The 15,632-nt window shown below is 51.2% G+C and overlaps 1 protein-coding gene across 1 annotated transcript; it reads left to right on the top strand.

The window, feature by feature from the left end:
• Window positions 1-10,467: 10,467 nt before the first annotated feature.
• Window positions 10,468-11,835, top strand: LOC103637635 (zinc finger (C2H2 type) family protein). The gene has a single exon (XM_023301293.2). The coding sequence runs from the start codon at window positions 10,593-10,595 to the stop codon at window positions 11,514-11,516; it is 924 nt and encodes a 307-aa protein (XP_023157061.1). The 5' UTR covers window positions 10,468-10,592; the 3' UTR covers window positions 11,517-11,835.
• Window positions 11,836-15,632: the final 3,797 nt, after the last annotated feature.

The raw sequence follows: 15,632 nt of genomic DNA, 5'->3' as shown, positions 1-15,632 counted from the left end.
TCTGGAACAAATGAGAAGATATGGTTAAGTAGCATGTTCAGTCTGATCAGTTGCATGCTTCTGTTTCTTTGATATGTTGTTTCTCTGACCGGTTGTTAACTGTTAGGCATGTGGATGTCGGCTAGCAAAGACTGTTTTTTTCCTTTTATAGTGTGACTTGTAGAAAATCTGGATGTCAGCTAGCAATCACTAGCGAGTATCAGTTGCACAGGGAGCTAGCCGACGATCCTGGTGGCTGGACATAGCGGATGGGTGCTGTTGGCACGATGGGCAAATGAAAGAACGGCCTAGGGATAGGATGGGAAACAGGAAAATACGAATACGTGCCGGTGGACTTGATTCAAAAAGCATGGTGTATTCCAAATTTATGAAGTTTAATGGCAGGGTTAACAGCCTAAACAGTTTAATGGCATATGTCAAAAGCAGAAAAAATGTAATGGCACACATCTAATTAACCCTATCCTCTAACAGTAAAACAAAACATCACTTTGCAAGTTAATATGTTCAGTTACATGAATATTCTTGCTATCCTGCCATGTAAACACACAAAGAAAAAGTAACAGTTGGAAGTTCTTATTCTTTGGACAGTTACAACAGAGGTGGCACACGTCTGCACAGATATGGTATTATAAGTATCATTACGAAGTATTTCTTTGAAGGACCATTTAGATCAGCACTCCTCTCTTCTTTCTTAGAGTGGAATGTAGCCTTCTAAATTATTTATCCATATGTTCACCAGAGCAACAAAACAATAATTATCATATCAGTATTGTGTGTGTGTACTTTAGGTCATGGGCATGTTTAACTAAAGGTCCAATTAGGATAATGCCCATCATGGAAAGTGGCTTTCTGGAAGCTTGGCGATCAGAGTTGAAGAACATGTCTGATTAGCCTTTTAAAGTATTCTCCTGGTCTGTAGTAGTGAAGTTTTATTGGGCCAGCTAATGGAACACGGGAGAAGCGGATATATTTTGAGAATCGATTTACTTTCAATTGTGGCCAGAAGTTAACGCTTTGATCCAAGGGTATGTCCCTCTTTTGCCTCACCCAAAGTGCTTATTATTTGTTGTTGTTGCTACTGTCAATGGAAGTATTGTTGTTGTTGTATTACTAATACTCCTATTCTTAATATTACTATTGCTACAACTACTAATATTGTCGTTACTAAATTTTTTTACACAAAATAGGATAATAATCATCATCGATCCACTTTTATTATGGGATCATTATCAGCCTGCTGTCTGAAGGCTTCAAAAGTTATTTATATCTATTTATGTTATAGGCAGCTTAAGCTTATGTATAGTATTTGATAGTAGCTTGTAAAGGCCCAACAACAACAACGAGCCAAGGGACATAAGCCCATCACAGCTTCTTCTTTTTCCGAATCGTATTCTGGTAGTCACGATCCAGTTAGGGTCCCAACGACGTTTCATCTTTCTTTCCCTCGCTTTCTATCCTCATATGGAGTCGCCGGCGGTCTCGCGGCCCAGTTGCCCTGTCCTGCTCACAGCGCTTCCTCGCTGATTCGCCCGCGACTGCCCGCCGCCGTGGTGCGAGCAAGACGTGACGACAGACACTCGAGCTACGGGGACGGTTGGCCGCTGACGGCAAACAAGACACCAATCCGGCAAATCATGCATCACAGCCGTTATTTATTTTGCACATGTTAGATGTTGTATATTATAACAACTAGTCGGTTACTCGTGTGTTGCGACGGCTCACAACAATACCACGTAAATTATCCACCAAAAAGATCTCAAGATTTTTTATTGATTGTCTCTGTTCTTCGCATAATAATTTTTTTATTTAACTAACCGAGTCGACATCGTGGTAAAGGAAAGACCATGTAGACATGCGATGCCGAGCTATCGAATGGATACTATAGGCAGCAAATCAGGAACCCTCATCCCTCGACTCCCCCACTTCAAGATTTCGTAGATCAAGAAGGAAAGAGGCAGTCATACCTGTTCGTTGCCGGAGAAGGACACGACGAAGACATGGACATCTGGAGGTAACATGGGTAGTATACCGCTAGATACATACAGAGAGAGAGCATGCAAGCGGAGAAAGAAGCCCAGCTAGAGCAGCTCCAAATCGAGAGACACCCGCACCAAGTGTCAGTCCGAAAAGAGCGAGAGAATGTGAGTGCCTTCCAGCCTATGGATCCGCCGAGGCGACACAACACCACCACCAACTCGTAGCATATGCCGACTGTTGCCGCGCTATAGGCCTTGGTTGTCCAATATCTCAGATCTGGACTCGTCATCGTCAAGATAACCTAAGCGTGGCAGGTGCCATCGTGTCCTCCCGGCGGCACGCACGAAGAAAAGCTAGGAGTAAGACCGACTCACCCGTACCCGTGTCGACGAGCGTCGGTCGGCTCGCGGCTGCGACCGTGGGCAGGGGTAGCAGGTTGAGGAGGAAGAACAGGGCAAAGGCCGGGAAGACGAACGGGACGTCCGACGACGGTGAAAACGATGGTGCGTGCATGCTGTGAAACACCCTCGTGGACGTGCAATAGTCGTTGGGCGGGTCGCTGTCGGGGCTTGTGTCGGACGAATACAGGGAGGAGGTGCCTGCTCCCACGCCCTCTATCGAGAATAGGTGGCGCGAAGGGAGAGGTATGAGGGGAGAGAGAAAAGAAGTAGGATGACGAACGAGGTGGCGGCAACTGAGGCGAGGACCATCATTATCGTGCGGAGGTATAGATGGCCAAATGGGTCGTGTCTGGCAGGCTGATCCGGGGCATTGCCCATTTAATAGTGCCTGGGCCAGCTCGACACGATCGTCGTGTCGTGCTTGGGCCATAGCCTCGGCCCGTAGTGCTGATTTGGCCCGACACGATTATATATTTTTTATTTTACAAAACTGTACAATTTATATTCAATATTAGAAACAATTGATCATGATGTTCTACTGGTTAGATGGCTTCACTCAGTGTCTTATGCCCTTCTTTCATCAGGGCTTGTGTTTGAGGCCCACCTCCCAAACCATTTTTTTATATTTTATGCTAATTTAACCACCCGACTGGCTAACGGGCCAGACGTGGATGGTGTGTGCATGGAGGGATGCATGGTTAATTTGAGATAGATGTGAGTGGTTATTTGTAAAAATATGAGACAGGACGACCATTGAAACTGACGCTTTATAGTAGAGATTAAGTACTTATTGGGTGCTCATCAAGAAAATGAAAAGGAAAACAAAAAAGTTCAGTGGTTTAAATGGATCCTGGTTTTTGCACACTCAAGGGCCCTTGGAAATTGTAGAGCCAGCCCAGTTGAGGAGACCGCATGCATCTAAGGCTTCAGATCAGGTACAAACTGCAGGTATCGTGCAAACCTGAGCAAACCACGACGTCGGCCACTGGATCTATATCTAACGTGTATAACCATCCCTGTTGTACTTTTACAAATGAGCCCCCCATCTATTATCCAAACTGCAATCCAACCCTTGATTGGCAGCACAGTACCTAGCAACTAATTGTCATGCAACCAACCTTGGCGTCGCCGGACAGAATTGTGCCCAGCCTAACGGCTGACGGACATAATCATGGCCACGCCGCGCGAACGTCGCCATGGTTGTGCTGCCCTCCCTCGTCGAGCATGTGTCAGGCTCCCTGATCGCAAACATCTCGGACTACATGATCGCGAAGCCCCCGTTTTCTCTGATCTCGAGTGCACCTTCCACGTCGAGCACGAGTGTGACGCCCTCCATTGTCGAGCAGACGCCGAGCTCCTTGCCCGCAACGACGCCAGCCTCCCTGATCATGACGACGCCGACTTCCATAACACCTGATGTGTCGGCTTGCCTGACCACGACGACGACGCCAGCCTCCGTTGTCATGCACGCGTCGACCAGTTTGGAGTGCTTAGACCCAACAACCGGTCCAGATTATGGCGTATCCACACCAACAAAATCATCTTCCAACATTATTGTGAGTATGAAACATTGATTACTTTTTGTCATTTACTCATGAACTCATGTGTTGATTAGTCTTAAGATTGAATTTTAACCTTGTAGTGTTCCTCATTTATTCTTGATGTTGATCCAAGTTTGAAGTCCATGGTAGGGATGACATTTGATAGCATCACAGATGTGGAAAATTTTTACAAAGGTTATGCACATGATGGTGGGTTCTCAGTTCGTATTGGACAACATAAGAATGTTAATGATGAAATTAAAGGCAAATATTTTTATTGTGCAAGAAAAGGGTATAGAGCACAGAAGGACAAAAAAGATATTGATCAATCTGGAAAAAAGAGAAAGAAGATATATAACGTGATGGAAAACAAGGTGTGGGTGTGCGGCACACATCTATGTGAACCTTGGTACCGACAAGAAGTACAAGATTGCTTCAATGGTTGAGCAGCATAATCATGGTCTTGTATCGCCGTTCCACCGACATTTTCTTCGATCCAACCGTCATGTTACAGAGAGGGCGAAGAGTACTTTGTACAATTGCCATAAATCTAGTATTGGCACATCCCTTGCATTCAGATTGATGCATGTTAGTGATGGGGGATTTCAAAATGTTGGGTGTACACTGAGTGATCTCAAAAACTATTACCGTGACCTAAGGACAAAAATCAAGGATGTAGATGCCCAGATATTTGTGTGTCTCAGCTCGAGAGGAAAAAGGAAGTCAATTCTGCATTTTTTATGACTTTGAAGTGGATGATCATGGAAGACTAATGCGAGTGTTTTGGGTTGATGCCATAAGTAGGAAAAATTATAGTATTTTTGGTGATGTGGTTTCTCTTGATGCAACATATTCTACTAACCAATATAACATGAAGTTTGTGTCGTTCACTAGAGTGAATCACCACTTGCAATCCACAATAGTGCTACAATATCTAATTCTATGTGCTATACAATATCTAATTCGATGCGGTGCCTAGCCGGAGGCCGCGACGGAGTGGGCGAGGCTAAGTCGGAGGTGGCCAGGGCGGCGCATGGTCAGAGTCAGACGACGTCACTTGATCTAGAGATGGCTGGATGGGGTTGGATTGCAGTTTGGATAATAGATGGGGGGCTCATTTGTAAAAGTACAGCAAGGATGGTTATACACGTTAGATATAGATCCAGTGGCCAGCGTCGTGGTTTGCTCAGGTTTGCACGATACGTGCAGTTTGCACCTGATCTGAAGCCTGCATCTAAACATAACCCTTGGCGGCTGTTCGCTTCAAGTACTGCATGCGAATCTGTCCGGTCCATCAAGCAAGAATTATCATACGTTAGATTTTGCTGGCCTGGGTTCATGTGCCTGCATTTCCTACATTCGAAGTTGTACCGTAAGGAGCGAGTGAACCTTAGGAAAGATGTTCACTTCAGATTAAAGTCATACCACATCTGTTTGGACTAATGCATGGTCAGAGGTGCGCATAGGGGTGGTAACGGGCCATTTAATTTAGCCTAGCAAATTTAAGGATCGGATCAAGTTAGGGCCGGGTCATAAAACAATACAATTTTAAACTAATAAAATTAAGAGCCTTATTGGTTTGTGAAGGAAGTATTAGGGTCATGATCCATTACCACCCCTAGGTGCGCACGACTGCACGAGGAAGAGGAGACCGACCCCGGCTTAGTTCGCACAGTGATGCATGCATGCATGGTTGCTCTATGTGCGTATATAGAAGTACGTCTCCCTCCTTAAAACGCACGCACGCATATATTTGTACAATTACCCCACCTCTTTGTCAAGCACAGTAATGCACGTAGTAGTACTCCGTATTTGCTTTAGGTGCGCCGGGGGCCAGCCAACGAAAAAACACTCTCCAAAAAAGTTGGTCGGCACGGACTCCAAGGCAGGCAGTCGCACCATGCCACCAGGTTCATTCGTACGCATGCCGGCGGGAAAGAGGCCGGCCCCCTGCCACTGATCGACGGCGGCCGTCGACCGTCGTCCGTCCTGTCTCCTGTGTGTGTCCTTGCGTTGCCTTCGCACTCCAACTCAGAAATCGCTGCGCTAGCTAGACCGCTAGCAGTAGTTCCCAAACCAAAAAAAACCCATGTCCATCCTGCATCTGCAGTCTACTGACTCTCCAACGAGACAGCGCGCGCGTACGTGGCACGAAATCCCACGTCCATCTTTACATGCAGGCAGCGCAGTGGCAATGTGGCGTGTCCCCGGCCGGCCGCCGGCGGGGGCAGATGATCGCACGCTAGTAGTCCACTCCAGATTGCTTGCGAACTCTCATGCTTTTTTCTCTACATCGTCGTCTCTTGTTCGTTGTGGCACTGCTTTTGTTGCCACGCCTCTATCAATCCCGGTCGTCGTCCCCGCACTTTGTTTCCATCGTTCTTTGAATATTCCCATGCATCCCATCTGCCGCCCTCTACCCTTTGCTCCCCTCCAGTCCTGCCCAAAAAAAATGCAAAAGCCGGTGCCTTTCCCGGTGGCCTTTTGCGACCTGGCCGGCGCCTGTGATGTGCTGCCATTGTGTACGGCCGCGGAATGCACTGGACGGATGGAGAGAGGTCGACGGGACGGAGCTTATCTGCCAGCTTTTCTCTCCTAGCTAGCTAGTTTTAACTTTCACGTTTCACCGCACCATAGCTACGTACCGACTAGTTGCCGTTCACCCGCGACGGATGGCACGTCCTGTCGTCTTCCATCTACCTGACCGATCGACGACGCGAGTGATTCAACAGCCATCGGTCTCTGCGACTGCAAACCACAGGGCGGCGGGCGGCGGCTGTGCAGCTGTGCTCTAAGGCAAGCAATGGCGTTCCATTAACTTGCTTGTCGATCTGCACCTCGCGTTTGGCGCCGCCCACCGAAACTACCAAAGCACAGTGCGTGACAGCGTCCGTTTTCTACTACTCTCTCTATATACGCATGGAACCCCTGGTCTATTATTACGTACAATATATATACGACGCTGCTGCTAGTTTACTCTCTTGGATGCCAAGCAAAAGCAAAGGCGTATGCGTAGAACCATCATGTAGCGTGTCAAGCGGCGGCGAACATGCACGCTAGCAATGGCTGGCATCGTCTCCTGTGGCCGAAGTTGGATGTTGGGTGCAACTGTATCCAACACTTGTTCATTCACGCATGCATGCATAGTATATATTTTCCTCCCTAGCTCTCCTAACCAATCTATTCCCCCGGCTTGGTAAATCGGGGTAGGTGGTCAGTGCACTGCTCTGCTTTTGCATCAGGCGATTGCATGCCCATATATTCCGGGTAAGGAAGGCAAGAGGCCAAGCACCCCTAGTTTATTTTTTTTAAAAGAACAGAGGGGCGAAAACCCCCTACCGATTTTTCCCCATTTATAAGTGCATATAAGTACAAATTAGGGGGAGATGGATGTTACAAACTGGACCATAGCATAGAGAAAGAGGTAGGTGGGAAAAAGGAGAAAAGAGAAAATAAATCTAAGGCCCTATTCGTTTTGTGCTAATTTATAGGGATTGAGGGGGATTAAATCCCGTGCAAGTCAAAATCCTCTCTAATCCCTTCCAATCTCCCTCAATTCGTATGGTTTTGGGATCAAACGAACATGACCTAAGATAACGTTTCCAAAATTGGAGTGGCAAAAGAGAATATTAGATAACGTTTCCGTCCTAATTGTTCTTAGCTGTCTCGCAACCAAACGCATCTCAAATGTATACCCAAATGTATATGTTGTGTTGGACGCGGACGTGAGAGCCCTGGATGCCGCAATGATCGGGTCTCTGGGGGGCGACGGATCGAGGTGGATGGAGATGGACGCATGGATTCGCCAGTGGCGGACCCAGCTGCTATGTTTAGGGTGTGCCAAGAAAAAAATAAAAAAAACAAACAAAAAATAAGGATCAACGAGACTCGAACCTTGACCACCAAGTTTAAAATATAGCACTTACACCACTATACTAACTACACTTATGTGATCTTAGGGTGTGCCGTGGACCATATGGACCACCCGCTAGGTCCGCCCGATTCGGGAATGATCGGCCGGGCCGGGGGTTCTCTAGCTCGATCGGCATGCACGCGTAGTGCTGGGAATTGGGCCGTGCCGGGCCGGCCCGGCCCAAGCCCATCGTGTTTCGTGCCAAACGGGTTCGGGCCAAGAAAGCCCAGACAATTTTTGGGCCGTGCCGTGCCAGCCCGAAGTATAAAAACAGTGGCCCAGCCCGGCCCTAAACCACGCCGTGCCTTCGTTGGGCCGTGCCGGCCCAAGCCCGGCCCGTATATTTGACCACATAAAATCAAAACATTATAACCATATAAAGTGCATATCTTACTAAAATAAAGATATTAAACAATTATAGCATCATTTAACCACATAAACTCTAAATATAACAACAATATAAAGTCAATATCTTACTAAATTAAAGAGATTAAACAGATTGGGCTTAATTGGGCCGTGCCGGCCCAAGCTCGGCCCATTTATGCGTGCCGTGCTGGGGGCCCGACGGGTCGGAATTTGAGGCCCGGCCCAAGCCCGCCTTCGGGCCGTGCTAGCCCGGCCCATATTATTTCGTGCCGGACCGTGCTTTGGGCTCTTATTTTCGGGCCGTGCTCGTGCTGGCCTGAAAAGCCCGGCCCAGATTCCCAGCACTATGCACGCGGACGGAGGCAGGCTGCAGTGGCGGATCGATACGAGTATAGCAGAACGCCATCATCACGTTCACGTACCCAGAGTCAGGTTTCGCGGCTCTCTGGCTCGAAATGATGGGCTCGCCGTCGTCGGCCCGCCCGGCCGGCCGGCATGCAGGTCGTGGAGCCGGACTGAGAAGCTTGCATTGGCATTGCATTGCCATGGATATGGAGGATCCCTCAAAGGCCGTGAAAGCACACAGCATGCACAGAGCACGGACAAGAATCAGTTACTAGCTAGCATCGGAAGTCCCATCTGTTTGTCAATCAACGAATTATTCTCATCCCTGCACGTGTTCGACGTTTTCGCGCATCGGGTTCGCACAACAAACGCTAGCTAGTTAGCTAGCTTCAGAGATAATATAATTTTGTTTTTTCCTCTCTCTCTCTCTCTCTCTCTCTCTCTGTGGTTACGTTACACATGCATCCGAAGCTACATTTGTCAACTACGCGAGCCACCACTAGTTCATATATGCGCTCTCTCTCTGCGGTTGGCGCATTGTGAATAAAAAAAACGAGTTCGAGAGGAATCGTCCGATCCGCATCAACTAACTAACACCACACCGATCGCAATTGTCTAATCGATTAACAGAACGCAGTGAGATCATACTAGGCAGCTAGCTAGCTAGTCGTTGCTTCCAAGCCATCTTGTCGTCAGATGTCGTCGTCTTCCTGACCTACTGCGCGCAGCTAGCCGCGTACTGTACGCGAAGTGGTGCAGCAGCTAGCTACACGTGGACGTACGTGGTGGCTGCGAATGTTCCCGGCCAGCCACAAATCCACAACACGCGACGTACGGTTTTCGCGGGATTAGTTTCTGAGTCGGCCAGCGTTCGTTTCGCACGCGTGGCTAGTAGCCGCGCGCGCCGAATCATTCTCGTTCACTTGCAGCAGAGTCGCACCTGTGCTGCCGTTGCGCTGCTGACATTCTGCCGCGTCGGAACCATGCCTAAAACGTGCCCCGTTTCGTCTCGGTCAGCCTGCCACGCAGTGGTCGTGGAATCACAACACATGCACAGCACAGACGATCAGGAGACGACGCACGAGACGAGAATGATTGATGACACGGAGACCAGCAGCGACAGCGACCAAGTAAATAGCTCGCTCGCCGTTTTCAATACAGTAACTGATTCGATGCAGCAGCAGATTACATAAATTCGTGCAGGGAGTTGCATGCGCTCGGCTTGAGCGCCCCGGCCGCTCCACAACAGTTTGAATTCGAAGAGGGTCGGTCGGTCCTCCACCACAAGGTCGAAAAGGGTCGTGCCAAAAAAACGCAAAGGAGACGTCCCTTTTGTGTAGGCACCTAGAAACCAGATACATGTACACACAAATACACGCCGACAAGTTTCACCGGCGGGTGCCACAGCGAACCGCACGAGACGTACGCCACAGTGGCAGAGGAGGGGGGTGGGAGAGAAGGCACTCACTGGTCGATGCTGCACCACAGCTCATCTAAAAAAGAGCAGAAGTCATATAAGGGGTAAAGGAAAGGCTACGAAAGAGAGACAAAACTCAGCAGCGAAAGTGGTGGGGGACGAGGAGGGCAGAGCAGGGCTCCCCCACCCCTGATCTCAACCTCTCCACCCCCCAAATGGGACCCTAACAAATCATGATTCCAAATGGAGCCGCAATTCAAAAAGGTTAACCAACTCACATCCAAATCCAGCACAAACCCGCCGTGTAAAACCAGAGTAACTCCCACCAGGCCACCACTACCGGGTAACGTCACTGACATCCTGGACCCACAAGGCTGCGCCCACCTATCAGGCTGTCACTGACGGTTATTAGGTGTGGGGTAGTCTAGTAAGCCGGTGCAGCAAGCGCACTGTAATCTGTAAACAGTTTTGTCAGCGACACGGCGCCCCACCGGCAGGGCCTGTGAATAAATCCGCAGACCGCAGCCATAATAACACCCGCAGACGAGCCAGCGGTCTGCGCCCACCACCAGTCCACCACCACCCACCCGCAAAGCCAACCACAGGAGCTGGAGCTGCCGCGGCCAAGGACAATGGCGACGGCGTGGGTGCGCTCGCTCAGCTGCAGGTCCTCCTACGCCGTCACGGACGCCGCCATCGCGCCGTCACCGGCCAAGAAGCCGCCGCCGCAGCCGCTCCCCTTCTCCTGCGCCAGCGCCACTGCGGCGGCGGCGGACGTGATGGACGCCGTGGCGTACGCCCATCATCAGGCCAGGCGGAAGAAGCTGGGGAGGGAGAGGGAGAGGCGGAAGGAAACGCGAGAGCCGCGGCCACGGCCCAAGAAGAAGCCCAAGCCCATGGCGACGAAGGACGCGGCCGCCGCCGCCGGGGCGCCGCTGTCGTTCATGCCGTCGCCGGCGCCGGGCCCGCCCGTGAGCTCGGCGTTCCTCACGATGGCGGAGCTGCCCGAGGGCCACTCCTCGCGGCGTGTCGTGGAGCTCATCTTCGCGTCCGGGTGGGCCGACGCGGCGGGGCGCCCGTCGCCGTCGCCGTCGCCGGCGGTGGAGGCGCTGTTCCGCGTGCACAGCGCGCCGCGCGCGGTGGCGCGGTTCGAAGAGGCGCGCCAGGCGGCCCGCGCGCGCGGCGCCGCGGCGCGGTGCGGCGCCGACGGCAACGAGATGATGCGGTTCCAGTGCCGCGCGCCCGGCGGCGGGGTGTTCGGCGCGGGCGTCGCTACCTGCCGCCTCGGCGCGTCGGTCTCTGCAGTGCGCACGTTCGCCTGCAGCGGCGCCGCGCACGCCAGCGCCGCCGCCGCCACCGCCACCGCCGGCCGGCGGGCGATGCTGGTGTGCCGCGTCATCGCCGGCCGCGTCTGCCCCGCCAACCACCCGTCCTCGCGCCACGCCCACGGATCCGCTGCGACCGCCTATGACTCCGTGGACATGGGCAACGGCGAGCTGGTGGTCCTGGACAGCCGCGCCGTGCTCCCCTGCTTCCTCATCATCTACAAGGTCTAGCCGCCGCCGCCGACGACGACCCGGGACCACCGGACTAGAGCACTAACCGACCACCGACCGTGACCGTTAACCCCTCCCCCGTCGTCGTTAATCGCCACGCTGATCGCTAGGCTTCTCTAGCATTGTTTTGGGACTCTGCTTTTCCGGAGTGTCAGGTGCGTGTGGATGGTATTTGGTATGCTATGGTAGCAGCAGCGGCAGCAATGGAGCCCCTGGCCCTGCCGTGCCCGTGCCCCGTGCGTGTAAAAATCAGTACAAAAACCGCTGCCTATTTTGGTATAGAAACATTTTGCTTTTGGCTGTCCATTCAAACAGCTCCTCCCTCCCTCCGTCTTTTGCAATGGCATCGCTCGCTCCGCATCCGCATGCAATGTACTGTGCCTTCTTTGCTTCTGCTGCTCTTGTGCACTTTGCAGCGGACACCAGAAGACGACCAGAGCAGAGCAGAGCTCCCAGTCCCAGATCTGCTCGCGCGAATCAGCCGTGCCCCCGTCGTGCACGGCTCCGATCGCCCGGACGGCTACCCGTGACACAGCCACAGCCACAGCCAGCGAGATTCACGGCTTCTCACCGTCCCTTCCTCCCTGTTCCATCCACCGCAGAGATTTGTCGCCGCAGGTTTAAAGCGTTTTTGGCGCAGCGCTCGTGTTTTCTTCTTCCTCTCGCCGTCGCCATTCGTTTGTTTCCTTCCCGTCGGTCGATCAATGGCTGGGAGCCTGCTGCCTGGTACTGCGATCATAATTCTGCGTCCTAGCTGCTCTCAGACGACCGCCTCTCTCTCTCTCTCTCTCTCTCTCTCTCTTTCTCTCTCTTTCTCTTGTCCTGCCTGCGCTGTCCTTGCCGCTTTCCCCTTTTTCTTTTTCCAGATAGAAAGAAGCCGCAGCACGGGCCGGCCTTGCTCGCTCCGCCTCCCCCTTGGTGTTCTTCGTGGTCGTGGGCTCCCTCGCTTTTGCCTACTACCTAGCTGCTTGTTTTTTCAATGGCGCCTTCATTGAATACGGGTGTGGGGGCTGTTCTGTTTCGTTTGGTGGCAACTGCAATCCAGGCAAAGGCGTCTGGGATGTTAAAGTGAAGTAATGAATGCGAGGTAGAACTCGGTGGTGACGTTCGTTCTTGAGGTTAAGCATGCAGCACTGACCAATCGGCAACTGTTGCCTGCTTCCTTGGCGCTTGCTTGCTTGGGGTGCAAAGGCTCCTGTCCAGCGACAACGCATGCCACACGGTCCGTTTTCCCTGTGTCCATTTGAATGGCCGAACACCATCTCCATATCCATGTACGTAGTCATATGCTGAACTATCCGAAGCGTTAAGTGCTGCATTACATGGTGCGGGTACTCTGCACAGCTACGAAATTGTTTTTTTGTGCATGGTGGTAGATGCTTATCCAGAGTATGGGCCGGGTTTTTTTTTAACCACCATGAGCACATAGCATGGCCCCTATACATGGGTCAAGCTTAGGCCGGCACCGCCCAATGAAGTCCATGTTATCCAATTTCTTTAATTTAGTAAGTTTTTTACTTTATATTATTATAATATTTATACTTTATATAGTCAAATGATTTATACTTTATATAGTCAAATGATGTTAGTATTATTTAATATTTTTAATTTAGGAAGCTATGAATTTATGTGGTTGTAATATTTAGATTTTATGTGGTTTAAATATATAGGTCCGGCTTGGATTGATATGGTCTAACAAAAACAAAGTCACGACGTGCTTTAGCCAGATTGGATCATTATTTCTACTTTTTAGACTCACACGATACAGTTTAAAAGTTTTTTAAGGTCTTTTTAGCTCGAGTCGTTTGGCCCGAAACACGATAGACCTAGGCCGGGCGAGCCAAATTATCAGCACTAATCCAGAGAGGGATCCGACATGCCCATCACGTGTCGACAGGTTTGAACAGTGATGTACTTAAGATTAGCTGTGTAATCATGCATCTCCTCCGGAAGCGGCTGTGTAGATCTGGCTGACATGGCATGACCATACATCTGGATGGCTGACACCGGGCCCCACCGGTTCTCTCAGCCTCTCAGGGAGGGCTGAGCTATTGGCATGTTACCTTGTCTCTTGCGGAGCGGAGGCACGGGCACCTGACCAGATCAGACAAGGAGCGAGAGTGGTGAGGCTGTGACTGACTGGACCACCGTCTCCGTAAGCACCATGCACCAACCATCATTTCTCCTCTCTCTCTCTCGTTGTCAGGTTCGTTGAGCATGGGTGGCGACGAGAATCACTGCGAGTCTGCTTTCACCTGCCTAATCCACCACCGTCCACCGGGGATGCTTGTGCTCACCGGATGGAACCTCACGTTCTCGCCGCAACTGAACTTGCACTGAATTTTCGTAGCGGCATTTCCGGAGAGCAGGCGCCTTGACTTCTTCTCTTTGGGAACAGCAAGAGCTCTCTCTGACGACAGCAGATTACAGTCACAAGATCCGACTGGAATCTGAATGAACAATGATCCATTCGATTCTTCTCTCTCTCCGAGAGTTCCATCCATCCAGATGCAGGCAAGCCGCAAGTGAGCGACGAGACTCATTTATAAGAGCTTGTTCGGTTGTATCTGCATTAATGAAGATTGGATGATATTAAATCTCTCTCTAATCAAAATTTCAATTGCGCTCAAACCAAATGTAATCAAACAAAGCTTTAGGGCTAGTTTAATTACTCTAGTATTCACCTTAATCTATATATATTAAGTTGGATTGTGGCGTAACTTAAACTAATTTACACATCAATCCACTTCAACACATGTAGATTGACCATGGGTTTACTCTCTTATGGTTACTCCGCCTATCTCACCGCCCCGAGCCGGCCTGCATCTCGTCACCTCTGTCTGGTAGCTGTTGTTTACCATGCTTCCAGTTCCAGGTGACTCCAACATTCAGAACTGAATAACCAATCAACTATCAGCGCTAACCACTGTGGGGTGTGCCGGTGTGGGCTTGACCTCCGTCCAGGAGATTTGGACGTAGTCCTGCCTGCTGCCCGAGTGGCTGAGTCGTCTTTGCGTCACTGTTTCACCCTCACATGGTCAAACATGAACGCTGAAGGCTGAACAAGCGAACTGAAGACGTCCAGTACCCAGGGCCGGCCCGGGACCCACGCGAGTTACTCCTTGCGCAGGTTGCAGCGCGGCGACGAGCCGATGAGCGAGTCGCCGTATACCTGCACTGCACAGCACAGCAATCAGCAGCGGCACGGGCATAAAACTTGCCTGCGTTCCAGTAAGCAACAGTGCGCTAGCTGCGCATCTCTGAATGATAAATCCGTGCTGGTCTTGTCAAGATCCCCCTCCACTTGACCGGTACGATACGGGCTCCTGTCCTGAATGATGGTGGAGTGGGGGAGACTGGACAGCCGGCCGAGGATGCATTTGGATGATGCATGCCAGCGCCGTGTCTCCCTCTGGCGACGACCCGGCAGTAAAAATCTAGCGCCAATCATGCGGTGCCGGGTTTCGCCACCGACCATGTCCGCCCCTTTTATTGCGCGCAGGAGATGGGGCGACGGATGGCGGATGCGGTGCGACTGCGAGGATCCTGGAGCAGATTAGTACGGCTTCGCCTTGGATCATGGTCTCATGCTCTCATGGAGATGGAGCAGGGAGTCCACTGCTACAGCTACAACTGGCTCTCTCGCAGGCCATCATGCAATGCACCTGCACCGTGGTGACAATGAGATCTCAGCTCAGCCTCAATTCGGGGGGTCATCGATTCATTCAACCACAGCCGCAACCAAATGCCGCCCACCTGGCCACCCAGCGTCGAATCGAATTTCATGCACCGACCGACCGGCCGGCCAGATCGCTCCGAGAGATCCCACTCATACTCCACCGGTTTACGGCTCAGCGACTTGGATCATGACTCGGTACTTGTAGCAAGCAGTAGCCAGTAGGTCGCCTTCGCTTGCTTGCTTGACTGCCTACCCTACCTCCCGCAATGACTGTGACTGGACTCGACTCGAGTTCGTGGCGTTATAAATAGCTGCACGCGCCATCAACTTTACTCGACACGGTTTGACAGTTCAGTGGGTGCATCAGTACTACCCCCCGAGCTCGCCGGCGATCCCTGACCGATGTCTCGTTACACCGGGGCATTATTATCCTGCAC

Source organism: Zea mays, chromosome 1, assembly GCF_902167145.1.
Source record: "Zea mays cultivar B73 chromosome 1, Zm-B73-REFERENCE-NAM-5.0, whole genome shotgun sequence".
NCBI classification, from domain to species: Eukaryota; Viridiplantae; Streptophyta; class Magnoliopsida; order Poales; family Poaceae; genus Zea; species Zea mays.
The sequence above is the reverse complement of the archived record's forward strand: the minus strand, read 5'-3'. Positions and strand labels throughout refer to the sequence as shown.